This window comes from Bombus pascuorum, chromosome 9, assembly GCF_905332965.1.
Source record: "Bombus pascuorum chromosome 9, iyBomPasc1.1, whole genome shotgun sequence".
Classification (NCBI taxonomy): domain Eukaryota; kingdom Metazoa; phylum Arthropoda; class Insecta; order Hymenoptera; family Apidae; genus Bombus; species Bombus pascuorum.
The window spans coordinates 1,160,352-1,174,558 of NC_083496.1; the positions used below are offsets into that span (position 1 = coordinate 1,160,352).

The following is a 14,207-nucleotide window of genomic DNA, read 5'->3' on the forward strand; positions in this document are numbered from 1 at the left end:
CAATGAAAATAAACTCAACACAACGACGAGACAATTAATTGCTTATTCCAAGAAAATGTTTTGAAAAGAGTACGCGAAAAAGGAAAAGGAAAATTCATTTTCATCGCTATCAAAGTTCATAGAGGCGCTGCTGTACTTCCTTATAAATCTTTAGATATGCATACATATATATATACCGTATATACACGTATAGTATAGATTAAAGATATTACATGTAAATTAAATGCGAAGTAAATTGAAATACGACTTTTAGTACCGAAACAATTGTGTACAACTATAAGAGAGATGAAAGCTTTAGAATTTTTTGCATTTGAAATATGTAAAGTACTTCATTGAAATTTTAGAGTACATAGATTTAATTTAACATTCCAATTTTGCGCAAAATGGCCTCCATGTGACAACTAATTTCATTGCATCAAAATACATATTTGGTACTTTTATCGCACTACTTCCCCGTATTATTTATCAATATAGATGTCTACATATTTCGATTGCATCGTTGTCAAGATAAAAAGAATATTCGATTTTTAAATACTATCGACGTACGTATTTATACGACGTGGCATCTTTCGCAGATAAAATTAAACGCATAATGCTCTTCAGATTATCTTTTTCGCAATATAGCGAAGTAAATATTGCGATCTATTGCGAAACCCCACTTTCACGATCGTCATTTCGATGATCGGTTAACGTATAAACATACACTTTTCTCTACTGCTAGATAACAATTGCCTGTCAACTGTTATTACTGATAAGTTTAATAAATACGAAAGCAAAGAGCGGAAAGAATGAACGTGACTGATAACATATTGCTATTGTGCAGTCATATGCAAAGACTAGATTAAATGAAAAATGAGATTTCCATCCGGTAAAACGCGCAATTGCTCGTAGAAGTACACATTATTAAAAAATCTCAATCCATCTACAAGTTGTACTTCATGTACCTTAAATTGTTATATGCATATATATCTAATAATATTCATATAGCAAATTGCAAACTATTATTTATGTACATACATATATTTATACAAAAATGTTTGACAACAAGTGCATGTTCTTCGATCGAAACCTACAGTTGGTAACGTAGAACTTTTAACGCCATCTTTATTTTTGAACTGCAAACATACGCGTATAGAAACTTAATAAATCTATAAATTTCTATCTTTCTCGTTATTTTTCTACTTTTCGATAATTTGAAATAGTCAAAAAAAGTTTTACGGAATATTGTGATATTTTGTTTTCTTGATATTTGGGAATCATAATGAATCATTTAAAGACACGTCCGTTGGAAGAAAATATTTATGCCGATAAAAAATTATAAACAAACTGGACATGGTTAGTGTACATCGTGCAAGATCTTGTAAGTCACTGTCAGTGTTCGTACATTATGTGGCCTTAATTAATCAAATTGCTAATGGCGCCGAGCCAAATGCTACCTATTTGGCCTGCAATCAAAAAGATATTCAACAACTGTCACGCATACAGGGCGTTTGTCATTCGCAATATTCTTTCGGTACATTATAAAAAAATAAAAATAATATAAATTTATATTTTTTATGAGTCATCATTAACGCTCTTTATTTGTCTGCCAAATTGATTCTTTTTGTTAAAGTACATACTGGACAATGAAACGATCTGTGTTTTACAGATCAAACAGTCATAGAATCAAAGGTTGTTGCATTTCTTCGTGGTCTAACTGCGACTAAAAATAAATACAATGAATGGGTTATCCGAATAATCCGAAATGGAATTCAACGTGTTTTTTGTTGTTGAATTTTCGAAAAGTCCCGCAATGTACCATGACGGCCCTCTGTTGGCTGTGCATCCTTGCGTGGCACAGCTCTCCAGCGAGTCTATTTTAGGGAACGACAGAAAGTTAAGATTATTTTAGTTACATTTTTCACCTCCGATCTAGAACGTAGGGTGCTTAGCATAAGAACATCACAATGGTCGACTAGGTTGATTTTCGACAAGCATCGAGGGTTGCATGCGTTCCGACTAACCAAAGATAAGTATTTGAAATAACAAAGAAAAAGGATTACTTCGACAAGATCACAGTCGTAAGATAATTATGTAATCCAAACGTCAACACATTTTTCGTAAACCGAAGGAAGGACGTCATTAAACGATGGCTTACTCCTCCATCCTCTGTCAGAAAGTATCTACGAAGGAGAACGTACGCAATCTCGATCTTCTTTACCAAAATTCGTATTTTTCCGTGTACTCGTGATGCACAAATCGTTTTTGTGAGATATCATTCTACGATTTCCTATCGTCTGCTCGAGTGTCGTTACACGTTAAACTAAATCGCGAAGGATATGGTGAAAGTGTAAAGCCTTTATTCGTTCTTTCGTAGCGTTTTCAGTAAATAGTGTAATGTTAGAGTGTATTGTTTTCGTACGGAGATACATGTACAGCCATATAAACCTTATTTTCTCGATATCTAAATTCGTTCTCGATCAATCGATATATCATCGCTATGGATGCACGAAGAATGTCTAACTGGAACGTACTGAGCGTAGAAGCTGCACTTCAACAGCTCAACAACTTTGACGACGATAAGAAGGAGGTTATAAAACGATCGAATACGGTAAATTATCAAAACAGACGTTAGCTTTCTTTCTCATAACAAAGTTTGTTAAACGTTATCGCAATAACAATCTTGCATTCTTCTTGCACCGTTTAGAAGAACATCTGCAATATCGTGCTTTTTTATATTTACAACTTGCAAATCAGAATTATGACACGTAGAAGCTGGACTTCTTCTTTAGATCGTATTGGTAGGATGTACATACAAGTGCGTTCTATCTATTCTTATCTTTGCCTGATGTCTGCCTGACTGACTGCTTGCCTTTATTTATAACTAATTAAGCTACCACTCAGCTTGAAATGAGTCCTAGCATCGTCCAGTCAGCCGACGAACTCCTGACAAATTGGTTGCCGGCTCGGTACCGTTTCTCAACTCGCGGTGACTCGAGTGCCTGTAAAATATATTGACATGAACGACGGAACGTTGAACTGCTTTGCGACATTTCTGCGTATGACACGGTTTCAATAATTCGGTGTAGATCGAGAAAGGTGTGGTTCAAAGTGATTTTTCCTAGATCGATCGTACAGCACGGTATAATTAATTGTATTTCCAACGATGAGCACCTGGCATCAGCTGGACGTGGAATTCGCCACGAATGCTATATCTAGAGACGATGTCGGTCGTAGCATTTATCGGAAAAGAATCACGTCGAGCGTGGTAATTATTTTGTTAAAATATCAATCGATGGAAAAGTTTTGATTCGATTTTGAACGTTTAGCTGGGCAGCTAACAATTTGTTCGCGCAAGAGCGTTCATCTTAGTATTGCATAATAACTTTGCGCTTATTTGAAAATAAAAAGATCCTATTTGTACCGGATGAAACCATCTAAGCGGTGACGTTATCGATTGCAACTATGAAATTCGTTATCACATCATGTGACACGCGAGATTTCTTGCGATAGAAGCTGAACTTGTGAGTTCAGCGACAAATGTTGATCGTTAAAAAAAAAAAAGAAAAAAACAGATATATCGTTTAATAACATTAGAGCGACGTTATTATCCATCTTGCTATTTGATCGAAGTACTCGATTTTTTAATATCCCAAATCAATGACATCGATAATCAGGTAACAGAGTCCAAGTGTTTTATCGAGAAACAATGACTCGGATTCTCAGAAAAAAAAAAAAAAACATTTTCTTGTAGTACATATATCTTTGTGTAAATACCACGTGTTTTGTTAAGTCTCGTGTCGGATAAGTTCCAAGTCTTACATCAACCAGGCCGTTCTGGCAGATTTCTAAAAAGCCTATGACCCTCTTCGATGGGACAAAATATTATTGGTCAAGTATTTTACGACGTCCGCTGAAATCAAAAAAAGGAAGAGAACCAGAAAAAAAAGAGGTGAAATTTTGGTAAACATAAATTTATCAGGAAATAAATTCCCGATTTTCTTGTGTCGATTTTAAAGAGAAGTAAAAGTAATTTTCATCGACATTATGTTGCGAGTAAACCGTACAAACATTTCTGCGATCTCTTTTATTATCAACGAACACGCGCAACGAGTTTCGAACGATAGTTGTAACGAGACTCGCGGATATTTCCTAAACTTCGCCCAAAATCTGACGTTTACGGGAAACACAAGGAAATGTACCTTGGCTGCAGGTGACGAGTTTAAAATTAAAGCGGAGACGGGTCTTCCAAGTCTTATATTTAGGACGACGCGCAGGCGCGATCCGATTAGAAATCCCCGTCGAAGACTTAGAACTTCTGATTCCTTGAAATCTGCCGTGTGCCGCGATTTTCACGAACCTCCTTCGTCGTTGAATAAGTATTCTCGTTTTTCTTTACGTATCGGTAATTTTCCGCGCGGTGCAAAGTTCAATTCGCCACACGTGGATTAAACGTTCATCGGATCGTATAGATCAACGTCCTGTCGATCGAAGTAAACTCCGTGACGATATCTTTCCAAAGGGAAACCAATTTTGTGTCTCGAGTACGTTTTGAGAAAATAACAAGATGGATCTCGGGGGTGTCGATGTCTGGGGTCAGATCGCCGTGGAAACGTCTCAGATGTTCGTTTCCGAGGGCGGTGTGGTTAAAAGTCGCTTCGCTGGGACAGTAAGTGATCAACTTTACGAAAGATGTGACGAAAGACGTCAACTCGAGTTTGTTTTTTTAATTCCAGGCAGCTGTCGAATTGTTTAACGCGTCTCGTACTGAGGATTATTGTTCTTTCATTTTTTTTTAGACGATAGAAAAGCTGCCAGACAAGGTATTGCTAAACGTCTTCAGTTACCTGTCTCATCGCGAAATATGCAGGGTAGCACGTGTGTGCAAAAGATGGCGGCAAATCGCGTACGACACGCGATTATGGAAACACGTATCTCTGCGACCGGAGATCAGTGGATTGCACGTGAATTCTTTGGACAATCTGCTGCACTTGATCAGGTAGTAGATACTTGCTCGGTATAATGTTGGCAGGTAACGTTCGCGTCCGAGGTTCACGCCAGAATCAGCTTCTTCTTACTTGCCAAGATATAACGCCATAAAAGATATAACTTAGAAAAAACGAAGCTGACACCCCGCTGGGGGTAGCCACCCACATGCTATATTTATTTTTATTTTATTTTCTTTTCACCAATAAGATATAGCACTTTACCAAATGTCCATAAGGACAAATTGTAAAAAACCAAAATAAAATAAAAAAAAAAATTTGTTACGACATAAAAGATATAACTTAGAAAACACGAAGCTGGCACCCCGCTGGGGGTAGCCACCCACATGCTATATTTATTTTTATTTTATTTTTTTTTTTATCAATAAGATATAACACTTTACCAAATGTCCATAAGGACAAATTGTAAAAAACCAAAATAAAATAAAAAAAAAAAACTTTGTTACGACATAAAAGATATAACTTGGAAAACACGAAGCTGGCACCCCGCTGGGGGTAGCCACCCACATGCTATATTTATTTTTATTTTATTTTCTTTTCACCAATAAGATATAACACTTTACCAAATGTCCATAAGGACAAATTGTAGAAAACCAAAATAAAATAAAAAAAAAACTTTGTTACGACATAAAAGATATAACTTAGAAAACACGAAGCTGGCACCCCGCTGGGGGTAGCCACCCACATGCTATATTTATTTTTATTTTATTTTCTTTCACCAATAAGATATAACACTTTACCAAATGTCCATAAGGACAAATTGTAAAAAACCAAAATAAAAAAAAAAAAAAGATATAACGCGTAAACGGTAACGATATGGTGGATTCACGCAGCCGTAAAATATTAAAGTAACCTTCTCCGATTGACAGCACGCGTTTTGGAGCTTCGCTGAGGTACATCGAATTGCCGATCGAATTGATCACCCACACGGTTCTTCACGAATTGGCAAATAAATGTCCAAATTTGACTCACATGCTTCTCGACTTCTCCACTGCCATGCAGCTGCACGATTTTTCGGAGATGCAAGCCTTCCCGACTAAACTCAAGTACATGTGCATCTGCCTGTCAGAGGTAATCTTCATGGAGGGCTTTATGAGAAAAATTTACAATTTTATCAACGGCTTGGAGATCCTTCACCTCATAGGTTCGTGTCTACCTTGAGATCCAAGCGAATGCTTGTCATACCACCTGTTTCAACGAGAAACTAACTACATCTAGAATCTTATAGGAACGTACGAGAAGGTGGAAGAGGAGGAGGAGGAAATCTACGAAGTGATAAATGTGCACAAATTGAAATCAGCGACTCCTAATTTGCGAGTAATTAATTTATATGGGATCAATTTTGTAGACGATTCACACATCGACGCATTTTCTTCCAATTGCATCCAGCTCGAATGTTTGGCCGTGAATTTCTGTGCCAAAGTCACTGGCTCGACCATGAAGACTCTGTTTCAAAGGAGCAGGAGATTAAAGTGTCTCCTCATGCAGGGAACAAGTAACTAAATATTCATCGACGTGCGATCTTACCTTCGATCATACGAAACTTGAAATATTACGAACCTTTTTCAGATCTCCAGAGCGAATACGTGATGCAGGTGGAATGGGAAAAGTCGAGCATCCAGGAGTTGGACGTTACCGGAACGGACCTGTCAACGGAATGTCTGATCGACATGTTGACCAGAATTCCAGGCCTTCGTTTCCTGAGCGCCGGTCAGCTGAACGGCTTTAACGATAGCGTGTTAAAAGCCTGGGCTGAACTCGGCAATCCTCGGAACCTGATCGCTCTAGATCTGGATAGTTCCGATAACCTGACCGACGATGGTCTGCATAAATTCTTGTCGAGATACGGTCATCAACTGTGGGGGCTCGCCTTATTCGGCATGCCTCACATCACCGATCAACTATGGCAGAGTGTATTACCCATATTGACCAATGCCAAGTAAAATATATTTTTAGATCTTTAATATCTTTAATATACCACGACAAGATATTTTTGAAATTCCTGTTTCTTATTTTAGAATTCTTGTAATGGGAACACAGGAGAGGTTAGGCGTGAATATTCACGTGGATCAGTTGATGGACGGAATCGCTAACAATTGTCCAAATTTAGAGCGGTTGGAGCTCCGCTGGGATCCCGAGAATCTCCGATTCTCCGACAAAAGTCAGAAGGCTATAGATATACTACGTGTAAAATGCATTAAATTACGGTGCTTAAGCTTGAGGTAATCACATAACCGGATAATCGTATTTAAAGTCGGGCAATAAATAAAATACACTGTATAATTGTAAAATCGATGCGCTTGCAGCGATGGAAGATACTATGAAATAGTAAAGGCCAATTTTGAACGCGCCGACAGACTGACGGTCGTTCGTACGACAACGTGCTGCCGCGTGTCTAATTACTACCTCTTAGCAAATTATAAGGATTTGATTTTTAATTAACTATTACGATATAAATATTTGTACATACGCTGCAGGGATTCATACATAAATTCTTCCACAAAATACAAGCACCGAAACGAACAAGCATACCAAGAAGGTAATACATGAAAAGATTAAAAGTAGACGTTGAGACAGATATTATGAAACGTATAATTTGCAATAAATTTCTTGTTTCAGCTAGCGAACAACGACAATTACGATCGAACAACGAATCTACCTGCGATTACTCGAGTACTTATTGCTGCCCATGAAAGACAGATACATATTTTTTTACACTATTTTCAAGCGCATAGCGTGAGCAGACGAATTACTTTGACCCTTGAATCTCGAAGCGTTTGATATTACCGTATCGTTACCTATGTACTGTATAAGCTATATATGTATACTATACATATATACCAGGAAAAGAAAAAGGAAAAGGAAAACAAAGAACGGGAAACAGACTAACTACGTAATCAATGAGAATTATTACGAAAAACCTTGACACGTACAAGTACAAGACCTCGATCCATTACGTCACAGGGTATTCATAATTAATCGAAAGATCGTCATTGGAAAAAGTTTGTCAAGTATAATATCGACGAGAGACAGAGGTACGCACCGTAGCTGTTCGTATCGATTATTCGCTAATTTATTCATGCAGCCGTGTAGACGACGACGACGTCGCACTGGCCACGGCCGGTCGGTCGATTCGCTCGATTTCATTCTCTAGCCACATGCCAGACCCTTCGTTTATATATTGCATTATAGTCGACGCAGAACCGTCGTAGCCGACACGACTTTTCGCATGATTCCCGAAACTTTCCGTCGATCGTCGCGTTTCTTCCTTTCGTGCTCCTTTTATCCCGATCTTCCCCAATGTCTGACGTCGAGGAGGACCTACTGGTAAAGAAGCTGAAGATCGTGCTGGTCGGTGACTCTGGATCCGGCAAAGTGAGTTTTCCAATGTTCCCGGCGTTTAACCGGAAGTGTACTCCAAGTCCCAAGCGATAGTGTACTTTTTCTAGTCATTTGTTTTTGCGTTAACAAAAGAAAGTAACAAAATATCGATTTGACTTTCGATCGTAAATTTTTGGAAAGGTATACACATACGAAACGTCGATGTATATGATTAAATTGTTTCGAGTTCAGAGTGCCTGAGCTTCGAAGAACCAAGCAACGTATCGATTTATTTCCTCCGTGCGAAGTGTGGTCAGTGCCACGATTAAACATACTTTCGCAAGTATAGAACGTTTTATGTTTATTGCGCTTTATTTTATCGGTGATGACCATTTTGACATCTTCGTCGCGCCAAGTGTCATACACTGTCAGCAATAAATCTTTAGTAATTAGAGTCTACAGTCTACGCGTAGTTGGAGCAAAATTAGGTATTCGTGACTCGAGCCGTTTCACGTCTGTCTTGAATTCTTCTCTTCGTCAAAATTCTTTTGCTCAATAACAGGAACAACTTCTAGTTCTCGAACAACTTCTAGCTATTAATTAGTAGGTAAGCATAACACGCGAGTTTCGATCGACGTAGAAATTCCGTGTTACGCTCGAATACTCGAGTAACACTCTACCGATCCAAAACCTTAGTTTAAGATTACTATGTATATTGATTGACTGTCGATGGTTTATTTTAAAATTTTTTTATTTTCGTTTCTCAAAACTGAAAAGGTGTTTAATTAGAAAAGGACGATAGCTTCTCTCTTTCTCTCTCTCGTCGTAACGATAGAATAGCAATTCTGGATAACTGAAATTCAAGGATCCCTGTTTAGACGAGCATCGCTCAGAAATTTTGCAATAACGAGTTCACGAGACAGTACACGCCAACGTCTGGAATCGACTTCTTCCTGAAGAACGTCAGCGTTGGTTTTTATAAAAACGTTAATCTACATTTATGGGATGTCGGCGGTCTTGCGTTACACGGAAACATGCTGGACAAATACGTCTTCGGTGCTCATGTAAGAAAACGGAATGCATCCGACATATGTTTCAGTCAAAACATCATTTCACAGAAAAAAAAAAAAATCTAGATCAGCTGTTCTTCTACAGGAGGAAAAACAATATTTTTCAGATAATCCTTTTAGTCTACGACGTCACTAATAGCTTCAGTTTCGAAGTTTTAGAAGAATGGATAGATAAAATCAGAAAATTGAGCGATAACTACGAGGAAACACCGCTGATGGCCGTAGTTGGTAACAAATGCGACATGGAACATCAGAGGACGGTGAAAAAGGATCGAACACACAAATTCGCCGCAGACAATGGATTTCCGTCTCACGATGTTTCCGCTAGAACCGGTGAAGCGGTAAAATATTCTTTAAACAATAAGAGGAGCAATATCCTGTACTTCCTTTTAAAAAAAACTGGTTTTCATTTCAGGTTTCTTTGTGTATAGTGACCTTAGCCGCGCAAATTTTGGGTGTCCGATTAACGAAAACAGATCAGGACTATCACAAGCCCATAATAATTGCAGAAATAGGCGACACAGTGGACATGAGCACCATTCGCAAGGTCGTGAAAAGGATCCCCACGAAAAAGCAAACTCAAATACCATTTCATCCCCATTTACCTGGTTCAAAGTCGTCAGTTTGCCTGCTACAGTGAAAATTACCGTAACGAGAAGTGGTTTTTGCAATACAATATTTTTATCGAACGTCAAGGACGGTTCATCTGTACATAATACGTCCATACGAATATTTTTCGCTACTTTCTTACCATATATAAGAGATTACTTATACTTTGAGGGGCCAATGCAATAAACCACTGGTGTCTTCGTAGTAGATTTAAAAACAAATTTATTTATTGATAAAATCTTACTACTTGCGGTAATAATGTTAATATGGATCGACGTAACAATGTTAAAAATACTTTTACAATAATAGTAGCATCGTTCGTTACAGTGATGTACATACACTGTTGATAGAGTACATGCCATAGATTTGTATTCAAGTCCTCGGTAATTTTATCATACATGTATAAATGCTGGTGGGAAAAGATCGTTTAATATTGAGAGATAATCCGTGAAGAAATCACGGGATAAAGGAAGCTCTATAATCGCATTTAAACATCGTAAGATCAAGTAAAACAGGATAGTAAACGAATCAATTTTTATTCGCGTTTTAAAGAGCGAGAGAAAACTCGTTCGTCCATATTAAACAACTCGCAGATGTATCTCTATTTTTATAAATTGTTGATTCACAGGTTTTTTCCTATACTTAATTGTTAATGGCACTAATCATGCAAAACTATATGCAAAAAAAAAAACAAATATACAAAACAGAATGCATACAACGGAAGAACACGTCATTTAACAAACAAGAATGAGCAAGATCGCGGTATGTGCGTATTCTTGGAACAATTAGCTTTGAATAACATAAATGTTAGATGCACGTTGGAAGTATTAAACGGTAAAACATGTTAATAAATAGCAACTAAGTTAGTGGAGCCCTTTTCATTAGGAATTAGTGACGTAGCAATTCAGAGGATAGAATAATTAATCAATTTTAGGATCAATTTTTAAATTAACGCTTCATCGAAACTATATACGATATTACAAATTCAAATTTTAAATCCATATTCTGTTAAGTGTTGTAAGTGTTAGTTGAAAAACTCTAATTAGTTCACTCTTCGAGTGCACGAATTAAGATCAGTTTTCATTGATCAAGCGTTCGATCGAATGTTTGTTAGACGATTCAAAAAAGAAAAAAAGGAAAACTAATTTACGGACGGTGCAATCGATAGAACTTGATCACCCGCTTGAATTGAGATATAGAGCATATTTTATATAATTCAGACATATAACGTGCAAAATTATAGTTTTGGTAAACTTTATATACCATCGATTACTCGTCTCTTTATAAAACAAAGATTCTAAGTGTCTCGATTAATACATCGCTTCTTTTTTTACTCTAGTGCGATCTTCAGTCTCATATTACACGTTATGGAAACTATTCATTCATTAAACTATAAGATAGGTTTCGTTAGTGGTCTTCTTGGCCATACGTTCTTTTCTAAAATCTTTTCTTTAGCCTCCCACAGTTGAGTGAATTTCTCGTTCAAAGGAGCGATATATGTTTCTATCCATTCTTGTATAGTATAATTGTCATATATGTTTTCCATAGCTGTTCTTATTTCTTTTTCAATGTACTTTATGTCCGTCTTGTATTTATCCAGTTCTGCAACCGCTCTTTCTACGTGACTAGGATTTGAAAAAGAATATTTTAAATTGTACGGTTTCAACCATCCCTTAAATGTGTTATCCTCTTCCATTTTACTAACTGCTTGAGTCAAAGAATACAGCCGCAATATAGCAGCATAAATAGATACACCGTGATAACTACATCTGGTCCAACCATATTGAGGTTCTGGAATACTTAGAGAAATGATGCCCTCGCACTCTAGCGCTTGTAATACCGAACTAGGTACTTCTATCGGGAATCTACATAAATCTGGAGCTTGCAGGATGGCTAAATTTACAGCAAGCGAGGGTATAGCAGATGGCAGAAGTTCGCACAGTACGCTAAAGTGATCGTATCTTTGCCACCCTGTTAAAATCGCACCCTTAAATCTAATTTCAGTAGAATATTTATTGATAATCTCCAACCAACGCTGATGATTTTCCATATGATAACCAATATCGGTGTAATATCTATCTGGAGCAGTAGCACCTTTAAAAGCTGTAGCGATCCAAATATCTTTCCAAACCGATGCATAGTTTTTCCACAATTGATCTGTCAATGATGCTCCAGGATCGGTGGTATATTTCCAAACAACAGGTTCTACCATTAAATGCAAACCTCTGTCTATTATTTCATCGGATGATATTTCTCTAAATTCGTCATCCCACATAAGAACAACAAGATCTGGATATTTATTTTTTATATATTTTGCCACTTTTGAAACATGATCCAAAAATAATTGTTTCTTGCCCCACTGTCTTTTAACCATTGTATCTAAGCATCTAGAACATTCTCCTATCTGATAAACTTCGTCGGCTCCAATATGCAAATGCTTTATATCAGGATGTGCTTCTACTATTTGGTCTATCATTTCATATATCAATGGTAGAGTTTTGTTGTAAGTAGGGCATAAAACTTGCGGGTACCTTGAAACTTCTCTATAGTCTTTATATTGATCTAACTTGAGAACAAATTCCATATGACCAAAAGTTTGAATCAACGGTATGACTATAAGCTTATTCTTACTGGCTATCTTTTGAATTTTTGCAATGTCGTTCCTAGTATAGCAATTTCCTGCACTGATATTTTGTATCGCTCCTTCAAAAGGAAACATATCTTCGTATTCTATAAGTATACCAGTGGCACCTAAATTTTTGAGCAAATTTAGCAGGTACATGTAATAACTTGCCTTCGGAGGAGCTCCTTTTAAATCTAAATGCACGATTTTATGTCCCTTAAACAAGGGAACTGTTTCTGCGTGCAATCTTTCATAATTAATATCGTTGAATAGCCTTCCTCCTCCGCTTTTCAATTTTCCCATTATTTGAGCCTCTATTTGTTTTTTTCTGGCAATGCTAAGAGGATTCTCGGTCAGGTCGCTCAATGGATAAACCTCTTCGATCTTAAACTGTGGATTTAATTTATTGGTTGTGATGTCCTTGACCTCATTATCGAGAATATGATAAATAACAATCAACAGAGTAAAACTGATCATTACGGTGATCATTAAAGAGGCTCTGCCTCCTAGTCGTGTCATGATTGTCAGTCCAGCAGAACATCAAGATCGAGTCACTTTGTTATTACTTCTGTTTAATCAAAGTTATTATTATTTACAACACGATTTGATTGTTCTTTTCAATGAATGTCGGCACTTGTACTTGTAAAGCAACGTTATGTTGTTTTTAAGCTCATTCAAATTGGACTTACATAATATGGATTTGTCATCAGAAAATAATATAATATTATCTAATTAATTGCATTTGCAAAGAAATGACACTAGTTCTTTTCCTTATCACAGATTAATGACAGAAGGATAGAAATAATAAATCTTTGTTACTGCTATATAGTGATAAACGCTATCAAGGAGCAGGCTAGGCAACTGTATACGATGATAAACACTATGATAAATATAAATTCTTATAAGATATTTTATATTGGTACATTCATCCCGTTGAATTGTTTAACTTATGAATGAAACATTTATATATATATATATATATATATATATATATATATATATAATATGATATATATATATATATATATCATTTAAATTGAAATTGAAATATCGTAGGAACATTTCAGACTTTACAATGTGTATTTCTATGCGATTGGATATCACGTTATCGAAAATAAGAGAAATATTCCCTAAACTATATACATTCATGTTTTTCACTGCACAGAATACTTGTAAGATTCGTTACACTTAACTACTGATTGCTACAAATTTTATAAAACTTTACAGTTTACGATAATGTATCTACAGGATAATCAAGAGACAATAAATATAATTTGATAAACTTCATCTCAATACCTTCTAGAACGAACTACGTATATTATATATACATATATTATTATTGACAAAGTATCACAAACGAATAATTCATATTTATGCATCGTGAAATTTCGTGAGAAGAAAAGATACGAAATCAGGGCTGCCACTGTCACGAGCTTGACCTATAAATAACAGCTCGTCATTCTGCATCGAATTTACTTAATGAGATCCAGCAGAAGCATGATAATTTGCGATGATGTCGAATCAAGGCATGCCCCTGGCACACTCTTACGTCGCAATTTCACTTCGGCTCTTTAAACATTCTTTTTTATTTATCGTCGA

At 36.6% G+C, this 14,207-nt stretch overlaps 3 protein-coding genes across 6 annotated transcripts; 2 read left to right on the forward strand and 1 right to left on the reverse strand.

Moving 5' to 3' along the window:
- Positions 1–1,816: 1,816 nt before the first annotated feature.
- On the forward strand, positions 1,817–8,582 carry LOC132910513 (F-box/LRR-repeat protein fbxl-1). Of its 4 annotated transcripts, XM_060966273.1 has the most exons (9): positions 1,817–2,176; positions 2,357–2,590; positions 4,779–4,978; positions 5,855–6,129; positions 6,214–6,480; positions 6,555–6,924; positions 7,004–7,207; positions 7,292–7,524; positions 7,605–8,582. In XM_060966273.1, the coding sequence occupies exons 2-8, from the start codon at positions 2,480–2,482 to the stop codon at positions 7,425–7,427; spliced, it is 1,563 nt and encodes a 520-aa protein (XP_060822256.1). In that variant the 5' UTR covers positions 1,817–2,176; positions 2,357–2,479; the 3' UTR covers positions 7,428–7,524; positions 7,605–8,582. The 4 variants fall into 4 exon arrangements, with proteins under 4 accessions (XP_060822256.1, XP_060822255.1, XP_060822259.1 ...); XM_060966272.1 differs by having other exon boundaries at positions 1,817–2,590; XM_060966276.1 differs by lacking the exons at positions 1,817–2,176; positions 2,357–2,590 and adding an exon at positions 2,670–3,247.
- Positions 8,266–10,680, forward strand: LOC132910516 (ras-related protein Rab-28-like). The gene is made up of 4 exons (XM_060966279.1): positions 8,266–8,360; positions 9,185–9,370; positions 9,484–9,717; positions 9,792–10,680. The coding sequence occupies exons 1-4, from the start codon at positions 8,286–8,288 to the stop codon at positions 10,014–10,016; spliced, it is 720 nt and encodes a 239-aa protein (XP_060822262.1). The 5' UTR covers positions 8,266–8,285; the 3' UTR covers positions 10,017–10,680.
- Positions 10,191–13,499, reverse strand: LOC132910512 (hexosaminidase D-like). The gene has a single exon (XM_060966271.1). It carries the CDS (start codon positions 13,125–13,127, stop codon positions 11,376–11,378), a length of 1,752 nt encoding a protein of 583 aa, XP_060822254.1. The 5' UTR covers positions 13,128–13,499; the 3' UTR covers positions 10,191–11,375.
- Between the last annotated feature and the right edge of the window lie 708 nt (positions 13,500–14,207).

What these genes read in the sequence shown, in the direction of transcription:
- LOC132910513 (XM_060966272.1), top strand. Translation starts at nt 2,480, where the DNA reads ATGGATGCACGAAGAATGTCTAACTGGAACGTACTGAGCGTAGAAGCT. An exon ending in TTATAAAACGATCGAATACG is followed by an intron (nt 2,591 to 4,778) that starts GTAAATTATCAA and finishes ATTTTTTTTTAG; the next exon opens with ACGATAGAAAAGCTGCCAGA. An exon ending in CCCATATTGACCAATGCCAA is followed by an intron (nt 6,925 to 7,003) that starts GTAAAATATATT and finishes TTCTTATTTTAG; the next exon opens with AATTCTTGTAATGGGAACAC.
- LOC132910512 (XM_060966271.1), bottom strand. Translation starts at nt 13,127, where the DNA reads ATGACACGACTAGGAGGCAGAGCCTCTTTAATGATCACCGTAATGATC.
- LOC132910516 (XM_060966279.1), top strand. Translation starts at nt 8,286, where the DNA reads ATGTCTGACGTCGAGGAGGACCTACTGGTAAAGAAGCTGAAGATCGTG. An exon ending in AATACGTCTTCGGTGCTCAT is followed by an intron (nt 9,371 to 9,483) that starts GTAAGAAAACGG and finishes AATATTTTTCAG; the next exon opens with ATAATCCTTTTAGTCTACGA. An exon ending in CCGCTAGAACCGGTGAAGCG is followed by an intron (nt 9,718 to 9,791) that starts GTAAAATATTCT and finishes TTTTCATTTCAG; the next exon opens with GTTTCTTTGTGTATAGTGAC.